The sequence below is a fragment of the Ranitomeya variabilis genome, chromosome 4, assembly GCF_051348905.1.
Source record: "Ranitomeya variabilis isolate aRanVar5 chromosome 4, aRanVar5.hap1, whole genome shotgun sequence".
NCBI classification, from domain to species: Eukaryota; Metazoa; Chordata; class Amphibia; order Anura; family Dendrobatidae; genus Ranitomeya; species Ranitomeya variabilis.
The window spans coordinates 496,558,596-496,582,325 of record NC_135235.1 but is presented as its reverse complement, the minus strand read 5'-3'; the positions used below and the strand labels follow the sequence as shown (position 1 = coordinate 496,582,325).

Sequence of the window (23,730 nt, the reverse complement as noted above, 5' to 3'; positions counted from 1 at the left end):
AAAAATTTTCTCATCAGGAAGTCAGATTCCATTTTTTGATAATCAAGAGTGATTCCCAGAAACTCGAGGGATCTAGGCAGACTAACTGTTTTTTTTTTTTGTTTTTTTTTTGAGCAATAGGAACACCAAAGTGCTCACATATTTGGATAAATTTATTGAGGGTATCTTCGCATATTGAGGAACCATAAGGACCGATAAACAAAAAATCATCTAAATAATGGAGGATACCTGCATCCTTACAATTAGTTTGTAAAACCCAATGAAGAAATTAAGAAAAACTTTCAAAATACGAACATGACAAAGAAAAGCCCATTGGCAGGCACTTATCAAAAAAAAAAAAAAAAAAAAAAAAAAAAAAAAAAGCAGTCATCAAAATAAAAATCTAAAGAATTAAATCCACACGGGTGAACAGGAAGGAGTCTAAAAGCAGACTTAATATCTGACTTGGACATTAAAGCATTAAAACCAAATTTCTTGAGGATAAGTGGCGAATTAGCCGGAAAGAGCCCTCATCTATTTTTTTTTTTTTTTTTTTGGCATAATACCCAATGGTGATATATGGAAATTAACAAACAGCGGGGTTAAAAAAGGGCCTGAAACTCTGCTTAATTGAATTTCATTAATAATTTTATCCCTAGCTACCTCAGGGTGAGCCTTTAAAGAGGGTAAATTAGGAACAACAAAACAACCCGCCCCTTTAAATTGTGGGATAAATAATCATTCAGAAAAACCATTAAAAAGCAGCTCACTGGTCTCCTGGTTGGGATATTTGCTTAGCCATAATAAAATGATTATTCCAAATAAGCTCTTTAACAGAAGGGCTTAAATGGAATCCTAAGGGAGACAGCTCACATGTCAGAGCTTCTTTAAAAGAGTTAACAGGGGCGGTGTTAGCTGATGAAATGTCAGAGATTGCAGCACTGTGTACAGCTGATGTGACAGCAAGGGGGGGGGGGAATAGCTTCTTTTAAAGTTTCAGCTAACACTTTCTTTATGATGTCTTTTTAATGTGAGTGTGGGACAGACAAAGAAACATTGAAAGTCTCACCCCTTGATGAATGCTGGTCGTTTCTCTGCTCCATACAGCAGCTGGAGCTCGAGCCCTCCATGTTGGGCAAGCTCATATGGGAAGCTGCTGTAAGCGGCGTTTCTTCATCCTCTTCTGAGTGTGATGACAGGGGATCCTCCCGAACCGGTGGTCTGGACCGCAGCAGCAGAAGCCACCGCTGTTGTAGAATCCAATGACACCGCAGCGCTTTTACGGCTGTTGTGTGTTGAAGACATCCCGGCCGCTTCAGATGAGGCGGTCGGCGCTCTGTCATGACGCTCGTGGTGGAAGTCTCGCGCTGGGCTGCGAGAATTCTGAGGAGGGCAGCGCCGCAACTTCCTTCTTCCTTCTTGGACACTGCGGCTGGAAGCAGGCGGCGACGTCGAAGGAGAGTATGGGGTCCTTTGCCTCCTGCGCCTCCCTGAAGCGGTAGGTGTCGGCAGGACCAGAGAGGCTTGACACGGCGACCGAAGGGTATCTTCTGGAGGATGAGGGACAGCATCGGCAGGCGCTAAGATAGGTTTCATAGCCAGGCACTGCCTCAACCAGTCCGCTCCATCCTCGCCGTCGGCTCTAGTCAGGAGCTGTTGCAGGAGATTCTCCATCCTGGGGTATGTGTCTTCTTTATCTTCTTCCGCTGACAGAATGACCAGATACCACAAAACAGGTGTGTATATATTCAAAAAAAGAGCGGCAAAGCTGCTTACAGCCAATAGAAAACCATTTCAATAGCTGCCAAACATACCAGAAAAAACTGGATAAAACCAGTGTCACACTTTCAGAGATGACTGACCTGACCTTTACTTGACCTTTCTTCTGACAGAAAGCCATATTAAATGACAGGGTCCATGAGGCCATGAGACCCCCGCTATATTTCTTTCAGGTTTACGCGGGGGGGCTAACATTATCTGTCTCCTGCCAGACTCATGTGTAGCGAAAGGTTATTAAGCTCTTTTAAGGGCCCAATTTCGTGTATTTTTGCAGCATGCCTTTTCACAAATGCATAAATATATATATTTCATGTTTAGACTAGTGCAAATCACAAATCAGCATTACCCTTTAGTGTGTTTCAAATCCTAATATGCACTTTCTGCTTATTTCAGCCCATAATGTCAAAGGATACACGGCTCTACGAGACGAAGCGGTGAAGATATTTAACTCCCTACAGCAAATGGAGAATGAACGAGACCCCGTGCCATTAATGCAGGGTGTTCTTCAGACATGCCTAGACCTATGGCCTCTTCGAGATGAAGTTTACTGCCAGGTTATAAAGCAAACCACAGATCCACCAGAGCCAGGGAGTGTATCTGACCTCCGATATTGGCAGCTTCTTACTTGCATGAGTTGCACTTACCTGCCCAGTCCTGCTGTCCTTCGCTTCCTACAGTTTCACCTGCACAGGTAAATTAGTAGTCAATTATAAGCCATCAAGGTGACCTGAGCCGGTTACATGGAGTTAGTTCTTATGATATTACTTATTACTGACAAATATGGTGAATCATCTCTTGTAATTTGCACCCCTCCCCAGCTCTTTGTACACTAATGCAATGACTACGAGGTGTCAAATGTAAATTTCAAGCTGTCCGTTGTCTCTTCCTGGGCCCCGAGCAGACTATCATTATATTATGAAATCAATGGAATGAGACTCCTAGTAAAAAACTGTATTTGGGGCGTGGGGTGGGTGAGGTATATAGGACATGTAACGGGATAATAAGTGAAAATCAGATCTTGATAAGTGATGGGTAGGCAAAGTTTGTCCTACCTTACTGATTACATACGATCTAGAGGACAGGTGATAAAGCTATGATTGCTGGGGGTGCTCAGGTTCACACTGGAGGCCACGCTCCCACGTTCAGTACTATACCTCAGTATTTGTACGTCAGAGTGAGGAGTGAAACAATCAGAGGAAAAGTATAATAGAAACACGTCACTACTTCTGCATTTATCACCCACTCCTGGTTTAGGTTTACAAATACTGAGGTAAAATACTGACCAAATACTGATAGTGTGACCATGGCCTAATACCAAGAACAGAGAAACCAAAGTTCACTGTCTGAATGGAATTGTAGTACTCATGCATAACCACCCCACCTATAGTCGTACCTGTTCACGACTGCTCCATTCACACAGGTAACCTTAGGAGGACCACTGTTCTAATAATAATGGTGGTCTCAGTGGTTGGATTCCTAGCCATGCAGTCTCTGACTTTACCAACATTTGTGAAAGAATGGGTCATCCTCAAAAGCTCACTGAATTTGAGTGTGGTCCTGTAATAGGATGTAATTGGTGTACCAAGTCAGTTCATGAAATTTCTTCCCTGCTAATATTCCATGAGAAACTCTAAATGGTATTATTAAAAAGTGCAAGTCCTTGGGAACCACAGTAACTCAACCACAAAGTGAAAAACTGCTGAAAGTTACAGAGCCAGGGTTGCTAAATGCTGAGGTACATAGTACATATGTCGATTCCATTACTGCAGTTTAGTTTGGGCAAGGACTTTTTTCTGTACCTTAGTGCACAAAGCAAGGTCCATAAAAGCATGGTTGGGTGAGAACATGATTGGCCTCACAAAGCCCTGACCTCAACCTTATCTAACAGTTTGGGGATAAAGTAGAACAGAGATGGAGTGACAGGACCGCTCATCCAACATCAGTTTCTGACCTCATAAATGTTCATCTAAATAAATGGGAATAATTTCTCTCAGAAATACACCGAAATCTTCCAGAAAGCCTTTCCCAGAAAAGTGGAAGCTGCTATATTTGCAAAGTGGGGACCAACACCACATTAATACCTATGGATTTAGAATTGGATGTCATAAAAGCTTGTGTAGATTTAATGTGTAAGTGTCCCAGTACTTTTATTCATGCAATGTATGTTATTTATAGGACACATTCTTTAATTTCATATGATTAATTGGAAAGAAAGTGGTAATAGACAGTCAATCATTTGCCTCATAAAATCTTATTTCGCCCTTGCTAGAACGAAAAGCTGTTCCCCCCACACAGAAATGGAGAAGTACGCTGATTTCATCCTCTCCTCTCTGGATAAGACAAAGCAGCGAGAGTTTGTACCATCCTACGAGGAGATCTCGGTGCTTATTCAGAGACAGGAGCTGATATGTACTGTATACTACCCAGGATCTGGGGTCTGTAAGGTTCCAATTACATCTCATACGACAGCTGGAGAGGTGAGAGGTTGTTCGCATTCTGGCTACTACTTGCCTTTTTTTTTTTTTTTAATAAAAATAGTTTATTGCTATACAACAGCACTGTATCCAAAAAGCCTGTGCTGATGTGGGGAAAGGAATCTCTGTGTCATCCAGTACACATATAATGCCTCTTTTTTAAAGAGGTTGTCCACTACTTTTTCATTGATGACCTATTCCAGGGATAGGTCGTCAATGAAAAGTAGTGGACAACCTCTTTAACTGACCCTTTGCAGCAGGTTGGAGAGGGTTCTCCAGTATCAGCAGACTATGGGATTGCTATTTTTCCAGCATTTAGTCTATTATTTTACACCTATGCTTGGGCTAATTGTGCTTAAGCTTAATTTTTAAAGGGGTTATTATGGTGAGACAGCCCCTTTAAGGCTACACGTCCATTTTAGGTCACGTGAAATAAGATCACTTTCATGCTGCTTAAGTTGCAAATAATAATAGTGAATATATTTGCACGTAAATCCAGGGGCTTTGGATTTCTGCCGATTGTCTTGTAGCTGTAACTTACTTAGCATAATTTTTACTCAAAAAAATAAAAAATAGTTTATTAAATGTTTTAAATATTTTAAAAAACCACAACCTGTGGCCACAGGTTGTGGTTTTTTAAAATATTTAAAACATTTAATAAACTATTTTTTATTTTTTTGAGTAAAAATTATGCTTCCTAATAAATTCCTACTCTAAAATTTATCCAAACATGAAAAAAGCTGTAACTTACTTGTCACAACACGAATACATTCAGTATAATTAGTTGCACTGCAGCAGCGCAATAACTCGCCATGTACTTCATAGTGAAGTAAAAAGCATAGCCCATTAAATCATAAATTTGTCCAGAGTTGTTCCTTCCTCTACCAATAAAGGTATGTGCACACTGAGCAGTTGCAGCAATTTTTCTGCACAAAAAAAGAGTGCTGGCAGGAAAAATTGAATAAAAGACATGCGTTTTTATGCATTTTTATGCACAATTTTGCTTGGTGTTTTTTTTCACCATTTACTTGAATACGTGAAAAATGCTACAAAAATGCTGAAAAAAATTGACAGAAAAAAAATGCGTTGATGGTTTAAATTCGCAATAAAAAAAAATAAGCAGCATGTGCATGAGACTTCAAAAATCTCATTCGCTTTGCTGGGACAGTAAACTGCAACGTTTTTACGCTTGAGCGCTAATTTGCGCTGAGCTAGTAATTCTTATCTTGTCTTATTACTACGTTTCATCAGTTTGGGTTTTGTGTGATGTATATATTAGTAACCATGTTTCTTTTAGGAGAAGAAACATGGGCCAGACCTTGGCTTCTTACATGTTATGACTCATTGTCATGAATCTGTCTTAATTTTTTCCCTTTAACCAGTTGGTGGAAGAAGTGATCACAAAACTGAAGCTGACTCACAGCAGAAATGTGTTTGCCCTCTTCGAGCAGAACAACCATTACGAGCAAGCTCTGGCCAAAGCCACTATAGTTGCCGATACCCTCACCAGGTTTGAAAAGTAAATGCAGCTTTGCTTGTGGGTTCTTAGGGGTGAGGTGGGTGCAGACAGTTGGACCTATTGCTTATTTCAGTAGCTTGGGCACTCCAGCTCTATGTATATACAGTGAAAAAATGGGTTAGTCCCCTTCACTCATTGCTTGGGCACTAGACTAGAAACCAAGACCCAGAATGGAGTGGGTTTTTTTGGGCTCCTTGGTTAGAACTAGATTACTAAATTACTTAGTCTTAAAAAAATAATTCATCTACATTTCTGTTTCACTGTAATCCCCTTAATTTTTTAGAGTAATTTTGTAACATTGTTCTTTTACAAATTTGCTGCATAAAATGTAATGGTTCAAAAAAATTACATTTTTATAGATATAAAAAAGTCAAAACAAAAAAAGGGTTTAAAACAAATCATTCTATCAATCAACCTGCTCTTTGTTCGTTGGGCAATTCTTCATTTTTGTTTTGTATTTTTTAGCTTTACGTGTAAAGAGAAGGGATTTGAAACACGATGGAGGTTATACTTCAAGCTTTACTGTTTCCTTGACATGGACGATGTCCCGAAAGACAGCTTAGAATTTTCTTTCCTCTTCGAGCAGGTATGTTACAGATCTACATGTTCTAACCATGCTTTCTGGTCTTGTGTCAGACCCATATTTAGTCCTGTGGTCAATTACTACAGAAATCTTTGGAAATGTCAAATCCTGATATGAATTACCTGGAGAGGACATCATCTAAATCTTCTGAAAGTCATTTTACGTCTCTAAAAATTAATGTCAGTAGCTGGCTCCAGTGTGGATCCATTCATTTTCTACAAGGTAGTAGTTTTATCGAGAGGCAACGAGTCTAGAAAAGGAGTTGACCCACAGTTGGACTGGGACTTGCCATTGTGAAATGGTTTCTAAAATGTGTCTTTTGTGATCTTTTAGAGAATGAAAATCCAGTTTAGAATAGGACTTAATTACGATCTGCCTTTATCTTGTAGGCGCACGAAGCGGTAATCCACGGCTATCTTCCCACAAATGAGGAAACGTTGCAATCATTGGCAGCTCTCCGTCTACAGTACCTTAATGGTGACTTTTCCCCAAATGCACCTTTTCCTCGGTTAGAGGAGCTGTTCCCCATCTACATTCTTCATTCTCGGGTATTGGCATCTAGTAAACCTCACATCACATCAAAACCTTCCTGTCCCGGCCTACATAAAGGTCTTTTCTCAGGAGCCCTTCCCAATGGATTGTGGAACAACTCTTTAGTTAAACAGAAGGCTGAGGAAAGTCAAAAGTTTAAGGGTCGAATGAAGGAGGAAGGGGCCAATATGATGTCTGCTATTGTAGACAAATGGAAGGCTGTACAGAGCATGGATAGAACTGAAGTCATGGCAACATATCTATCCATAGTTAAACAATGGTCTGGTTATGGATCTACGTTATTTGACATTGACTTTTATATGGTAAGTTGTTTTTTTCTTAAGCTCCTAAGGGAAACTATGATTTATACCTACTTGTATATTCTTCTTCTAATAATGCAATGGTGGAAGGATCCTTTGATGGAGAATACTCAAATGAGTTAATAGGAGTCACAATTTATGTAATTAGGTGCATTTTATATTTTCTAAAACTTTTTAGGATCTCTTAACATGTTAAAACCCAATATTTGTCAAGGCCTAAAGTGTCCGACAGCCATGCCTTTCAACGGTCTTATACATGCGTGTGCTAGTCTTGGCAAACATTAGTCAGTCTCTCAAAATTGGGTTTGGCCTACTTATATTTAATATGCATGGGCTACTTTGCAGTGAAATTGATTGTCATATAATCAGCATTGTGGTAACCTGAAGCTCCAGGACTTCAATGCAAAACCTCAAACAGAGCCTCCAACTATCTGGGGTCTTTATAAGAAAATCAATACTATCAAAAGTGACTTTTTAGGACCTCCCATGCCACAGTGTCAGAGCCAACCTTTCCACACCATATAGATAAGCCTCTGCTGATCACATAGTATATTTTGTACAGGTATCCTCACTCACCACGTTTTGTCTTTCATGCAGAGTTCTGTCGGGAGCTTTTCACAGCGGCTTTGGCTGGGCATCAATGCCACCTCTCTTAGTCTTTACAAGCACGGAGAAGTGGATTCCTTTGAAAGTATTCAGTACAGCCAGATAACATCCTTTGGCGTTTCAGACAATTCCACTTTTAAAGTATCAGTGGGAGAAAAAGAAATGATCTTCGAAACTTCCAAGGTGAGGTTTACAGTGAAATCACTGCTCCTCTGTTACACGTTTGTGTGACCTGTATCTAAAGAACGGCCACAGTAACAGTTATATAATGCAGTGTGGCAGAAAGCTGTCCTATTACTGCACCGAAGCAAGCCACATGTAAATGTATGTGTCAGCCCCAGTCACTTCAATGCGGCTGTACAATGCGAGACTGAGCCCACCGACCAAGAGTCATGTTCTTTCTAAAGCGATAAAGACACTTGTCTACCGTAATTTCCTTTTAAATGGGTTGTCCAATTGAGCAAATGTTTTTTAGATGTGTTCCTAATTTTAATTTAAAAAAAATTAAAAATATTATTATCAAACCTGCCAAACCTTATGAAATCAGTGCAGTCCCGGCAGTTCTTCTCCCAGCTTGTGCTGAACACAGAAGAGAGTCATCACGTTTGTGTGTGAAGAAGTCAGATGACTGTTCATTTCTGTAACCAAGACAGATAATTTTCCAGTCTCTGTTGATTCAGAGACACAGAAAGGGTCTGGCTTAGCTACTGAAATCAGCCAGCCCCCTTCACACACAACACTGATAACGTTCCAACAGAAGATTATCTTTCTTGTGTCAAGCACCAGCCTGAAGTGGACTGGCTAGGACTTCTCTGATATATGAGGCCACCTTCCATAATACAAATACATCAGTAAATTCTATATATTATTAGGTTTACATCTAGATTTTTTCTCACCGAACAACCTCTTTAAGTGTTGATGGATATATAAATATGATGAAACTGCATTTTTTTAAGCGGCTAACGATTACAAGTTATGTAGTGTAACGAGTTAGTCTTTAGAATGGATTTTGTTATCTCCATTTAATAGGTAATACAATACTCGCGATCTTTCACCTATGGATATTACTCAGCAAAGTTGTTGGCTGTCAACTAGGTTTGTAGGATATGGTGGGTGATATGCTATGTAATTGCACTGCGTGTTATACTGAAAAGAATGATAGTAATTTTTTAATTGGAAATGTTTAACCATTTTGCTTCTGCAGCCTGCATTTATTACAGTACATTGCAAGCTGCTTGATACCATTCAGTGTCAATCCTGACGGTCTTGTTTTTTTCCCTCTAATTATGGTCAAGTAAAGATATTTTTTTAGCTAAATAGGTATGCTGTATCAGTGTGAATGATGCATGTGGGAGACATCACTAAACATATGGGTCCCACAGGCTTCACCGCCCCTGGATAGATAGTCATATGACTAACAGCTGCTTCTTCTGCTTTCAGGTGGATGAGATCACTCAGCTTATTAACACATACCTCACCTGCATCAGTAATGGACCTCCTCTTCCCGGTGAATGTAGCAGTCGTTTTTCTGAAGACCCAAGCCAGCTGGTCTGACCTGTGCCATCTCTAACTACTGGTCTTGTGCAACGTTACCCGCCTACAGCAGTTGGTAGACATTTTGCCAATACATCTGGGCTGAATACTGTCTACCCCGAGGAATCCACAGCTTTATAATCTGTACACAAAATTATCAATGTGTTTATGGACTCACAACAAAGTTAATACTAGGCCTTTTTTTTTTCCTTAAACCAAAAACTTTGCCCCTGGTTGCCTTCCTTCACAGGTCATTTTTCATTTTACCTCCATAATCCATCTATTCGCATGTTCGCAAACTACTCAACTTGTGTCATTATTGTCAGCCAGGCTATCACCTTCATATTTATTGGCAAAAAACAAACAACTATTTCAGAGGATGTAATCCCATTTTTTGTTATTTTAGGAAATTGGCTTTTCTCGGTCTTGCGTGAAAGGAGGAGTAATGTTTTTGTTATTTTATAAATTGTGCCTCATATAAAAGGGAAAAACTAAGTTTATGTTTTAAAAGCACTTTAGTCATCAATGTTATTTCTACGTTATTAGTGTAAATTACCCTTGGAACAAAAACGCTTTGCAAAAATATACAAAAGCAAAATTATATCAGAAAGGGCAGGTTTGTTAGAAGAGGGCGTCATTTGTGATACACACCATTGTCAGAATTAAGGCATTTTGGTTCATCTATTAGTCTCTATATTGTCGCAATAGACATCTTATTACAGTCTGTTGGAATTACAGAAGTGGCCAAACAGATATTTAAAGGTAATGTCATGACGATCAGCCACCCTTACCCCAAACCTCCTACATTGTCAAGTAGCTCCTTGAAAGATGAGCCAATCTGTACCTTTATTTATAAAATCCATGTTTAATAAAAAATGCAAATGAATCTGAAGTGCTATGGGTGTGTTTTGAGCATTTCCCAATCCTTTGTTTAGTCAAGCCAGTGAGCTATCAGTCAAGCAGAAAATAGGGGGTGCTATTCAAGGAATAGCACTGTGGAGTCCGAAGCTCAGGTCAGACCATGCCCAGAGCTCTTCAGTCTCATTTGTAAGTGGATTAAACATGGATTTTTCAGTTATGGATTTTATAAATAAAAGGTACATATATTATGATTATTTTGAGGTAGGGTGAGAGGTGAATGATCATTATGACAGACCCCCTTTAAGTACTCTTTGAATCTCTAGTGCACCTACTCAGGCACTAGATATAACGGAGTATATCAGCTAATTAACCTCATTTTTTTCTGTATGATTAGAATAGCCATAATATTGGTGCATTTTAGGGGCTATATTACAGCCATCTATATCATCCTGTCCGGCCCAGATTCTAGAGCTGGATAGGTTCATTTTGCTCGGTGCTGGCGCCGTGAGTTGATGCAAATGGGGAAACATTGGGGAGAGGAGTTTGGTACAAGCCAACACAATTGCCTGATTTTGGACCACCCAAAAAGCACTTCGACTCTAATTTGCATAAATAATAAAACATTGTTTTCTCACCAATGATAAGTTGCTCATACAAGTCTATTGTGTACGTGGATCATTGGAAGAGAAAAGGGATGAAGGTTTGCTTTGGGAAACCTTAACCTTTTTTCCTTAAAATAAAAAAGGAAAGTTTCAGATAAATAAGTGAACCTTGGAAAAGATTCAAGTTACCTGGACACAGTACACTTACAAAGTAACCTCATTAACCTGAAAAAGAAATCTGGTTCATGCTGACTGTACGACAGGCAACATCAGTCTGGTTCTGGAATTTCAGCCAGTTAAGTCTCACTTTGAAGCACAAGCGTTTAAGGAACGAACATAGGTTTAAAGGCCGGCAGGGAACCAGCTGAGGGGACTAGTCCAAGAGGGCTGAACCCAGCAGCTTCTCTGTGCCCATTGAGTGACAGATCTCATCCTATCAATACTTGCAGAAAGAGACCTGTCACTCAAGAGGAGCATGGCAGGGAGAAAGCGCTGGGAATTGGCCTCTTGGACTAGTCACTAGTGATGAGCGAGTATACTCGTTGCTCGGGTTTTCCTGAGCACGCTCGGTTGGTCTCCGAGTATTTGTTAGTGCTCGGAGATTTAGTTTACGTTGCCGCAGCTGCATGATTTACGGCTGCTAGACAGGCTGAATACATCTGGAGGTTGCCTGTTTGTTAGGGAATGTGTTCAGGCTGTCCAGCAGCCATAAATCATGCAGCTGCAGCAACGAAAACTAAATCTCTGAGCACTTACAAATACTCTGAGACCACCCGAGCGTGCTCAGGAAAACCCGAGCAACGAGTATACTCGCTCATCACTACTAGTCACCTGAGTGGCATTTAAATGGACGTTTTCTCCGTTTCAGAGTGAAACATACCTGCCTGGAATTCCAGAGCCGGACTGATTCATGCTGCTTGGAGTTTGGATAGCACAAATCAGCTTTCCGACTTCCTTCAATGGGCACTTTAAATATGAAACAGCGCCACTCTTGCCAACAGACTGAGTCTGGAATTGTAATAAAGCCTCACTTAAGTGCAATACCAGAATCAGCCAATGAAAAATATTGTCGCAGTTCCTAGAAAATAATAAAAATCTCCGTTCCAGTCTTGTATGCTTTGCTAGGTTACACATTTTGATAACAAGATCAGGTAAACGAGAGCTACATTTATACATTTTGTGCCCTATTGTGGTATGAAGCCTATGTCTACCACACTACCACTCATGTCCGTGTTCACAGGGATATGCTGCTGACAACATGCTTGTTGTGTGGGGACTGGACTCATTCTGGCCCCATACAGCTTGTGTCTGCACATTAGAAAGGGCAGCACCAATCGACTTGTATATAGTCGATCAGCACTCGTTATGGGCAGAAACCTGCTGATCCAACCACATTTTGTAATATTTGGAATACTATGCACCATAGTTGTATCCATTAATCGGGGAGGATGAAGGAACACAATCAGCAGCCAGTATAAATTTAGCTATAAATGATAAAAGTTCACAGTTTTACTGATCCAATGGACAGATCCCCGTTGGGAAAATTCTAGCACTAGTGATGAGCGAGTATGCTCGTTATACTCGGGTTTCCCCGACCATGCTCGGGTGGTCTCCGAGTATTTTGTGCTGCATGATTTGCGACTGCTAGCCAGCCTGAGTACATGTGGGGGTTGCCTGGTTGCTAAGGAATCTCCACTGGTATGCAAGCTGTCTAGCAGTTACAAATCATGCAGCTGCGGCCACGAAAACTAAATCTCCGCGCACTAACAAATACTCGGAGACCACCTGAGCGTGCTCCGGAAAACCCCAGCAACGCGTATACTTGCTCATCACTGACTAGCACTCCCGTGCCTTGCTAAAGAGCGGAGATGGAGGATGAAATCACACACTGGGAAATATATCACTTGTACATTTAGAACTAGTACAAAAAAAAGTGGAATCTTTAATTTGATTCCATTGTGAGAAAAGCGCCATATAAATCTGCTGTTATTCTTGGTAATATCATTGGCTGCCACCAATATAGCCAGTAATGGCTAAGGGGCCTATGTCTGGTCTCCTCTTCTTGGGAAATTTGACTCCATAGTTTCTAACATTTTCTGATACGTTGCCTATAGAGAGAGGAATTTTTGCATTGCAGGTACAGCTTAACAACCACATGCAAATCCCCGATCAGCATCAAGCATACAGCCATAATATTCACAGCAGTAGCCATATATGAATCTGTTCCTTAAAGGGGTTGTCCGGCCTCAGGCTACAAGTATGCAGTCACTCTATGTGACGTCAGACTCGTGAATCCTTACATCACGCACTGTCCGGTGCTGGCACAAGGAGTGGCGGGGCGCCTGACCACAGATATGTGATTTGGATTAATGCGGTCATCTGCTTACTAGATGAGCGCAGCCTCGCTAAATGCAAGGGTATTGAAATAGGCTGGATACAGTCTAGTTGGCATGTGACCAGAAGTATGTAAATCACCTATGTGTGGTCACGATTGCCGACTCCCGACATTCCTTACAGTGTGCAGTGCATGTGAGGATTCACATAGTGACTGCAGACTTGCAGTGTAAGGCCGGACAACCTATTTAAGTACTCAGGAAAGAGGACAGATCGTCTACATGTAGACCTGTACTATCTGCCCCGCCATAGCCAGAATGAGAGTCCGTACATCGGGTTACAATTAGTATTGCATTCTAGTTGCCAAGCATATTTTTCTGTTCTCTCTTCGTCTGATTTTCAGCCCATCCACATGCCGTGACAATTAAATGGCAGTTTTAATACAATGGTTTCTGGCAAGCGATGAAAAAACCCAATGTTTAGCTCCTTCCAGATAGATCCACATTATTAACTGTGGTTTATGTACCCTTCATGCAGCATTTCAAATTGTAATATATTGAGTGTTGGCCGCAGTTTTTTACCTACTTGTTCAGTGGCTGCTCACTTCTTGTATGTCTAGGATTAATGCGGTCATATCTGTCACTCACAAGCCTGGAACTAAAGATCAACACTTGTGAAATCGTCATCATCCACTGTTTGGGACCAGTCACACTCGTGTATCAGAGGGGCTTTATACGATGCCCTCCTTTGTAATAATAGGACACACAACCACATACTCTCCGAGCGAGGTTTGATATAGAGGACAATCAGATCATGTTGTTGTCACCATCCCTGCCCAATCGTTGCCATCAGGAATAACTGCCATGTTGGTGAATCTACAGCGGCTGATAGGAGTCACTTGGCATTTTGTGTATTCAATCCATTTGGGATTTCTCCCTACCCCGTTTTGCACTGTTTTACAATGCCTTGTTGGATGTGCAAATGCCAAAAGTTTTTCACCTGAAAAGATATGTGCTCTTTGAAAATATGCATTTTGGGTTTTTTTTAAATAAAAAATATTTGAGAAATAAAAGTTTTACTATTCTTATTTAATGCATTTAGTTCCTGCAGGGGGCAGCATGCTTGGAATAATTATGGTAATACGCTTTGGCAAGTTTAGGATTTCCTTTTGGCAAATGTACTTCTTAATTATTCTTGGTTCCAGAGAATTAGCAGCAATTCACTGGTCGTCACAATCATAGATGACAGTATAATTACCGAAACAAACTGATGAATTCTGGAGGTGCTGGAGACCTCCCTTCTGGAGCTCCTCATTTAGAGAAGTGCGACAGCTAAAGGAAAAGGTTAGTTGCCTTGGAGAGACACAGTCAGACAAGTCACCATCCTTGGGTAGGGAGTGCATGCAACAATGTAGAGACTTGGGTAAATGTGTTACCTTCATTTGAAACAATACATTCGCCTGCTAGCAAAACACTGAACAGGCTGCATTGCACATCACAGCCACTAGGTGGCCACATCTAGACACATATAGCGTAGACAGCTCCCAGCAGAAAAATACACAACAAAAACAGATTTTGTCTCTTTTAAAGCTGGTAATCTCAGGTCACTCATTTCAGTAGATGTTGAGCCAAGAGGAAAAGTAAGAAGGACACATCTGTAAATCACTGATGACCACGACATGTTTAGACCATTAATTACAAGGCACTAAGTATGAAAGATGAACAATTATAATTTAAAATGTGTTCCACTGTAAAGTAAGAAATTGAGCAATTCCGCTTCAGCTCAGGGGGGGCAAAACACCTGAGTGGGCCGAGTAATCAGGTAACCTTAATTACAAATATGGTGGCACACCCTAATTGTGGCTTCGGGTAGATACCAGTGGTGCAGAACATAGAGATTACAGATAGTGACTTACCGCTGACGTTCTTTCTGGTGGTGTCGGTCACTTTTCCATCAGGCCCAGGTCAACTTCTCACATTTCAGGCACCGTCTTCACCTATTCTCAGCCTCCACGAGTGCCTCTGCGTGATACCCCAATGCTGTGCGGCCCTATGAGTCCCTATTACTGCCACCACTGTCACAAAAACTGCCCCATATAGAAATGCCCACCACGGTGCACCTTACAAAGTAAATGCCTCCTTTGTGCCCTCTAGAAAACAGGAATGCCCTGTACAAGTGCCTTAGAAAACAGTGGCCACCTTTTGCCCCTAAAAAGTAACAATGCCCACTTGTGAGCCTTTGCCGGTCACAATTCTCTGAGTGCCCCTATAATACATTTAATAAGGTCACCCGAGTCCCCCTGTGTACAGCTCCCCTATAAACAGTATGGTGGGCCAACAGTTCCACTATACACATTATAATGCCCCCATAGATCCCCCATACACAGTATCATATCCTCATTGCTCCCCAAAACACACTATAATGACCACCACACTGTATAATGGTCCCTACAGTGTATGATGGCCCCCCACATTAGCCCCAAACTGTACAATGGCCCTCACAATAGCTCCCATGCTGTATAATGGCACCAAACTGCATTATGGACCTCTCAATAGTCCCCACTGTATGATTGCCCCCCACATTGTCCTCACATTAGCTTCCACAAAAGATAATGGCCCCCAAGCTGTAAAATGGCCCCAACATTTGAACCCATACTGTACAATAAACCCCACATTAGCATTCACGTTGGATAATGCCCCCCCCCCCAAACTGTACTGTATAATGGCCCCCACATATGTACCCACACTGTATAATGGCCCTTCAAGCTGTATAATGTCCCCCCACACAAGTCTCAAGACTGTATGAGAGCCTCTCACACTAGCCCTTAAAATGTATGAGGGAGTCTCTATACTTTATGATGCGCTCAGTCGCACCACACATTTTAATTCAAATAAATCATATACTTGCATAATCCAGGATCCTGACAAGCCTTCCTACAAAGCGCCTGCACACGCACTAGATATCAGAGCCCCGGCGTGTCAGGAGGATGTTCTGTAGGCCGCAGGCACAAAGCGACCTGAGGTGTGCAGAATGGGGAGCACAGCACGCAGATATAGTAAAGGGTCACTTTGTGGGACCCTCTGAGTACAGAACCCGAGGAGACTGCAGCCTCTGCCGCCTCCAGTAACTACACTACTGAGTAAAGGGGTTGTCGAAATTATCTTTCACTTAAATGCATGTACATGGTGCTAAAGATCTTTACTGCAATTGGATTTTGTTACAAAATTTGCACTATTTGCTTGGTATAGCCTTTTTGTTAACTTATGTCTTTTTTTCTGAGCTTCTCTCAACTGATTTATGACCACAAACCACATCAAAGTTGAATGTGCAAGGAAAAAAAGAACCTGTAAAAGTCATTTGGTGCAAAATGTATTTATAAAAAAGGCCCTAAAGGAACCCCTTTAATTAAATACAATTTAACCTGATCGTCTGTGCATGTAATAGACATGTGGTCACGAGGAGATCCTATTGCACAGTACAGCGGACCCAACAAACAATTTGGAAGGACAATACTGAAGACTAGGAGAAAAAGGTCAGATGGAAGAAACCAACAATGCATCTAGTAGGGCAGAAATCACTGTACGTAATCCTCGTACGCCCTCATTTACAGCAGGGGGCTGTATATCTCTTAGGCCATGTACACACAGAGTATTTTACCTCAGTATTTGTAAGCCAAAACCAGGAGTGGAACAGAGGAGACGTATAATAGAAACATATGCTCCACTTCTGTATTTATCACCCACTCCTGGTTTTGGCTTAAAGATACTGATGTAAAATACTGACCAAATACCGATAGTGTGAACATGGCCTACCATGTAGTATATGAACATATAATGTGTCCTAAATTTATAAGCAGGCTTCCTGGAATATATTTCAGGAACAAAAGCTGGAGAACAAATATAACTTTCTGTTGATCTCCAGGATGGCTGCCAGCAATTCTCTTCCAAGAACCAGTCAGTGGGAGTAATGAGAGCCAGATCAGACAAGCTGGGTCTGCAACCTGCTGCGAGACGGTAAAGACAGGACAAAGTGACTACGATAAAAAAAACAAGAGACCGGAGTGCAGCATACACTGTATATGTAGCAGCAGGAAAAAAGAAAGCCCGCGGTGCAGCATAAACTGAAGTCTGAGCGTGAAAGATGGCCATCTAGTATGAAAGGGTAAAACCACCATACATGTGTACCACCCATGGGCTAGGCATCTACCTCTGTACATACATTACCTTTATGATGTCAGCTAGAGATGAATTTAAGAGTGAATCAATGACTAGAACAAGAGGCTTGGCGAGAGTCACGTCCATCAACTAGATGGTATCCATGTTAGTCTCTACAGCGTGAGGCCCTCTCATGCATAACCTTAAGGCTATGTGCACACGTTGCGGATTTTGCTGCAGATCCGCAGCAGATGGGACGCTGGGGATTCGCAGCAGTTTTCCATGCGTTTACAGTACCATGTAAACCTATGGAAAACAAAATCCGCAGTGCCCATGCTGCGGAAAAAAACGCGCGGAAATGTAGTGTTGTTTATTCCGCAGCATGTCAATTCTTTGTGCGGATTCCGCTGCGGTTTACACTTGCTCCATAATAGGAATCTGCAAGTGTAAATTCGCACAAAATTTGCGGAAAATCCGCAGGTGAAACGCAGTGCTTTTTACCTGTGGATTTCTCAAAACAGGTGCGGAAAAATCAGCAGAGGTTTCATTTACATGTGCACATACCCTAAAGCTCCCCTCCAGCATTTTTTTTTTTTATTTCAGTGCTGGAGTTGTGTCACTAAGCTCCTTGGCTCTAGTAATATACTTTCCTGCCACTGTCTTCTGCTCTTCCCCATGCTGCTCCGATCCCGATCTGCCATCTTGTGATCGCAACTTCTGACTGACCGGAAATCAGAGTTGAAAGTCACAAGTGCTCAGTGTGAGTCAACGAGAGCCTAGTACTAGGACTGATTAACGTGTAGCTAGATGCTAGTTTGGGAGCGTAGAATTCACTGTATTTATTTTGGAGGGTGAGGAACCATAGCACTTTTCCAGAGCCTTTGTGCTGCCAGTAATGTGGAAGCCGCTATATTTCCGTTACAGATGACAGACCTGAGTGGGGACTTGCTTGTTTTTGTGGACAGAGTTGAAGGTTTTGTTGAGAACATTTTACATAATGTTTAGGATCACATTTATCCTGCGCTCTCTGCTGAGCACTTACATCGGGGATGATAGCCATCTTCTAAACTTCTGGTCATGCACAGTGCACCACTGAAGTCAGGAAGCGTACACCCGGCTGCAGAGACACAATGATGCTGCCGGAATGAACGGTGCGCATGTGCCAGATTTATTGAGCAGCGCTGACACAGCTCATGCAAATTATACTATCACGCCCACAGGAGTGTAATAACATGGAAAGAGGGCAGGCTAGTCTGGGGCAACTAATGCACCATCGACAAGTCAAAGCCCTCATTAGAATAGCAAACGGGGACACTATAAATGTCTTTTTATACCTTGTTTTCACTCAATGTTATACAGTGCTGGTTAGGCAGGGAATTTGCTCATACATACGTGACTGCTGCTGGATTGGAGGGCATAGGCGACCTGACAGGTTCCCTTTCAGTTATGGAAATAAGTAGACGTGCCATCCCAGAACCTGGGAGAGCTGGGTGACAAATATTGTTCTATAGCCTTGTAGAAACAAATCAGACTATGAAAGCAGATATGTGCATGGACATATCATATACTGTATAAGGACCAGTCATTGACATGACCTCAGCAATGCTCTTATAAATGATCACCTCCTCTAGAGCGCAAATCCAGTCTGTAGGTTCTACTGAATGACATGGGAAAAAATAGCAATCCATACAATATGTCTGTATGTACAGGGGAATGGGCAGAACACTGATGTGGCTTTTCCAAAAGAAATGCAGTCATCAGCTCCAGCCCTGGAAGCACTCCCCAGACCATGAGATAATAGGACAGAGACAAACAAGCGATTTATCGGAATCTTATTTAATAAGAATAATTCTACAATAGCTGAGCGTGAAAAGACAAGCTTTGAAAATACGGCTCTTTCCAGGCAGACCTCAAATACACACATTTTACATACAAATATATATATGTATTATGTACTATATGCTTTCCAAGTATGAAGGACACTTTATTGGCCGACAGCTAATACAGGAAAGGGTACCTGGGGAGCCCCAAGGCTTTCATGCATATAAGGAGTGTAACTGTTATATATCCATCACATGGTGTGCGCACATGGCCAGATATTTCCACTTACCTTTCCATACATTGCTAGTTTTCTCACAGGATAGGTGATAACTGTATGATCGCTGGGGGTCTGACCACTAGACCACCACTGATCACAAGAAGGTGGCTACAAAGCCCCTGTCTGGATGGAGGGGTAGTATTCATGCATGACCACCGCTTCGGTGGGACTTAGTGAGATAGCAGGTCCATCAGTCCCCTAGAAGTGAATGTAATGGTAATCACATATGTGCACTACTGCTCCATTTACACAGAGGTCTATGGCTACGGTGGTGGATTTATACCTTTACAAAAAAAAAGCAGCGGATTTATTCAGAACAAAGAATTTTCATTGTTCTCCTCTAGTGGGATACCTTCCCATAGTGATACAACTTTATGGACCTAATATAGAACTTCTAAATAGGCCCTCAATTTTGTGCAAATGAAAGGTGTTGAGTTATGATCCTTCTTCAGGAGCGCACTGCTCCCTTGACTTCCGAGGTGGTCCACTTCTGTTTGTCAGTTTGGACCAGCTTCAGAACAACGCTTACGAGTTCTATTGGAAAGAGCTTGGAAGTGCTGCACATTTTGCATGAAATCGGCCACTGCTGATAGACTGCAGAGGTGGCTGGTTACCTAGGCAACAAACAAATGCTAAATTTAAAAATCCTTCCGTTCTTGAGAATAGAGAGGATTTTTAATAAGAAGTAAATTGCAAAGATGCTTTTTTGTTAGAACCACGTTCCAACTTTAACTATTTAAGATGTGGAGAAAACCCCTTTAAATTCTTTAAAGTAGCCCAAATGTAGTTTTTCTGATAGAGAACTCCAGGTGTACCTGAATAGGAACAGAAAGCATACCTTGCTGGATGCATGTAGCCACCACTAGGAGGAGCTTTGGAGAGCACACTGAACTCAATGATGAAACAGTGTTCTGCCTCTGGTGGTGGCTGAAGGAACCCAAGTATCATTGGAGCTCTGTATAGAAATGAAGGGGTGGAAATTCACAGCCCCCGTGCTCATCCGTCTTTCTCGTTCATGGGCTGTGGCCGGTACTGCAGCTCAGCTCTATTAAAGTGCATGGGACTGAGCTGAATACCGGACAGAGCAGGAGTAGACAAGAGTGATGCTTCTTCCAGCTTTGAATGATCACTTTTTTGGAGGGGGATAAGTTTTGGACTAGCTACTAATATATGATGACATCAACCATGGATAGATAGGAAGTCGTGTAGTTGTACCTAGACGATAAAGGTAGTATAAGTTCACAACACTTGTATGTAGTCCCTTTCACGAGAAGTCATTCCGTGCAATGAAAACGTAAACTCAAACTCTGACCGTCAGTCGCCTCTAAAATGAGATCAGTCATTTCCCATACTGAACTTTTACATTACCCAGTGCTACCTGCGTGTGACTAAACAATATCTATACGTAAGAAGTGTCCATATACCCTGCTTAGTAAACATCCATCAAGGCAAGGATTCTTTCTGAACCTTGACATGAATGATTATACCTGAAAATGTACAGATGTCAGGTCTGCCTGGATAGCCTCATATACAATGAATAAGCATTAGCCGGCTTCATCACACAGACAAAACATGGAAGTGTGAAGCTCTTTAAAGGGAATCTATCACTATTTTTTACTCTGTAATTTGAGAGCAGAATGATGTAGGGGCAGAGACCCTGATTCCAGTGACGTGTCACTTACTTGGCTGTGTTTTGCTGTTTCAACAAATCAGTGTTTTATCAGCAGAAGATTATCACTATAGGAATAGGTGTCTCATGCCTACTCGTCAACAGTTTTCTAATCCCGCCCATACCAATGATTAGCATTTTTCAGTCAATAAACCATGTGCACAGGAAGCTTCCAATCAGTGGTGTGGGCGGGATTATACAGGGATCAGCATTCTGAGCACTGCTACATCTGCAGCAGAGAAAACAGCGATTGTGTATAAATTCCAGGATGCAGACCAGAAAGTGACACATCACTGGAATTAAGATCTCAAACCCTACATCATGCTGCTCTTAGGTTACATAGCAAAATTCTAGTGACAAATGCCCTTTAATGGGCTGCGTAAGCAATCACTCATGACAAGCTGCTGCAGCTTCATCTGAGGCTCCCTAGGGCAGCATAGCGAGAATACGCTGCTTCATTTGGATGGGTTTACGTTCTTTACAGGTGATCCCCCCCCCCCCCCCCCCCGCTTCTGTGCTGTGCGGCACACACACTGTGCTCCATTGTGGTGCTGCAATGTCCTTAGGGTCACCGCTCACTTATCCTGAGTACCCCATGAAATGTAATCTGGGCGGGTGGCCGCATGGTATTCATCGATCAGCTGCTGGACAATCTCTCTGGAGTTATCCAGCTCGTCAAAGTTCTCCTTGAATATATCCTCTTTACGGAACTGCTCCAGAAAGGCTTCCCGTTTGCGCAGCTTGTCGTACTGCCGGCATGTTCTCTCAAATAGCTGCAGAAAGGAAGAAGGAAACATGGGAGATGGGGGTCATCAAAAGAGATGTAGGTGTGGGTGTCTATATAGATACAGTACAGACCAAAAGTTTGGACACACCTTCTCATTTAAAGATTTTTCTGTATTTTCATGACTATGAAAATTGTACATTCACACTGAAGGCATCAAAACTATGAATTAACAGATGTAGAATTATATACTTAACAAAAAAGTGTGAAACAACTGAAATTATGTCTTATATTCTAGGTTCTTCAAAGTAGCCACCTTTTGCTTTGATGACTGCTTTGCACACTCTTGGCATTCTCTTGATGAGCTTCAAGAGGTAGTCACCGGGAACGGTTTTCACTTCACAGGTGTGCTTTGTCAGGTTTAATAAGTGGGATTTCTTGCCTGATAAACGGGGTTGGGACCATCAGTTGTGTTGTGCAGAAGTCTAGTGGATACACAGCTGATAGTCCTACTGAATAGACTGCTAGATGCTTTTTTCTTGCCATAATACAAATTTTAAGTAAAGAAAAACGAGTGGCCATCATTACTTTAAGAAATGAAGGTCAGTTAGTCCGAAAAATTGGGAAAACTTTGAAAGTGTCCCCAAGGGCAGTGGCTAAAACCATCAAGCGCTACAAAGAAACTGGCTCACATGAGGACCGCCCCAGGAAAGGAAGACCAATAGTCACCTCTGCTTCTGAGAATAAGTTTATCCGAGTCACCAGCCTCAGAAATGGCAGGTTAACAGCAGCTCAGATTAGAGACCAGGTCAATGCCACACAGAGTTCTAGCAGCAGACAGATCTCTACAACAACTGTTAAGAGGAGACTTTGTGCAGCAGGCCTTCATGGTAAAATAGCTGCTAGGAAACCACTGCTAAGGACAGGCAACAAGCAGAAGAGACTTGTTTGGGCTAAAGAACACAAGGAATAAACATTAGACCAGTGGAAATCTGTGCTTTGGTCTGATGAGTCCAAATTTGAGATCTTTGGTTCCAACCACCGTGTCTTTGTGCGACACAGAAAAGGTGAATGGATGGACTCTACATGTCTGGTTCCCACCGTGAAGCATGGAGGAGGAGGTGTGATGGTGTGGGGGTGCTTTGCTGGTGACACTGTTGGGGATTTATTCAAGATTGAAGGCATACTGAACCAGCATGGCTACCACAGCATTTTGCAGCAGCATGCTATTCCATCCGGTTTGCGTTTAGTTGGACCATCATTTATTTTTCAACAAGAGAATGACCTCAAACACACCTCCAGGCTGTGTAAAGGCTATTTGACCAAGAAGGAGAGTGATGAGGTGCTACACCAGATGACCTGGCCTCCACAGTCACCAGACCTGAACCCAATCGAGATGGTTTGGGGTGAGCTGGACCGCAGAGTGAAGGCAAAAGGGCTAATAAGTGCTAAGCATCTCTGGGAACTCCTTCATGATTGTTGGAAGACCATTCCCGGTGACTACCTCTTGAAGCTCATCAAGAGAATGCCAAGAGTGTGCAAAGCAGTCATCAAAGCAAAAGGTGGCTACTTTGAAGAACCTAGAATATAAGACATAATTTCAGTTGTTTCACACTTTTTAGTTAAGTATATAATTCCACATGTGTTAATTCATAGTTTTGATGTCTTCAGTGTGAATTTACAATTTTCATAGTCATGAAAATGCAGAAAAATCTTTAAATGAGAAGGTGTGTCCAAACTTTTGGTCTGTACTGTATATATACAGTTAAGTCCATATATATTTGGACAGAGACAACATTTTTCTAATTTTGGTTATAGACATTACCACAATGAATTTTAAACAAAACAATTCAGATGCTGTTGAAGTTCAGAATTTCAGCTTTCATTTGAGGGTATCCACATTAAAATTGGATGAAGGGTTTAGGAGTTTTAGCTCCTTAACATGTGCCACCCTGTTTTTAACC

The 23,730-nt window shown here is 41.7% G+C and overlaps 2 protein-coding genes across 4 annotated transcripts in view; one reads left to right on the top strand and one right to left on the bottom strand.

The window, feature by feature from the left end:
• Window positions 1-9,837, top strand: part of PLEKHH3 (pleckstrin homology, MyTH4 and FERM domain containing H3) — an 84,937-nt gene extending 75,100 nt beyond the window's left edge. For 2 of the 3 annotated variants that reach the window (XM_077251996.1, XM_077251998.1), the window contains exons 7-13: window positions 2,152-2,449; window positions 4,028-4,235; window positions 5,615-5,751; window positions 6,217-6,337; window positions 6,724-7,188; window positions 7,783-7,974; window positions 9,232-9,837. In XM_077251996.1, the coding sequence (XP_077108111.1) occupies window positions 2,152-2,449; window positions 4,028-4,235; window positions 5,615-5,751; window positions 6,217-6,337; window positions 6,724-7,188; window positions 7,783-7,974; window positions 9,232-9,345 (1,535 nt within the window). In that variant the 3' untranslated portion in view covers window positions 9,346-9,837. The remainder of the gene's footprint in view (window positions 1-2,151; window positions 2,450-4,027; window positions 4,236-5,614; window positions 5,752-6,216; window positions 6,338-6,723; window positions 7,189-7,782; window positions 7,975-9,231) is intronic. The other variant, XM_077251997.1, reaches the window with a different exon arrangement.
• A 9,258-nt stretch (window positions 9,838-19,095) lies between these two features.
• The window catches only part of TUBG1 (tubulin gamma 1), a 45,582-nt gene continuing 40,947 nt past the window's right edge, over window positions 19,096-23,730 (bottom strand). Inside the window, exon 11 of the mRNA XM_077251995.1 lies at window positions 19,096-21,815. Coding sequence (XP_077108110.1) covers window positions 21,618-21,815 — 198 coding nt within the window. The 3' untranslated portion in view covers window positions 19,096-21,617. The remainder of the gene's footprint in view (window positions 21,816-23,730) is intronic.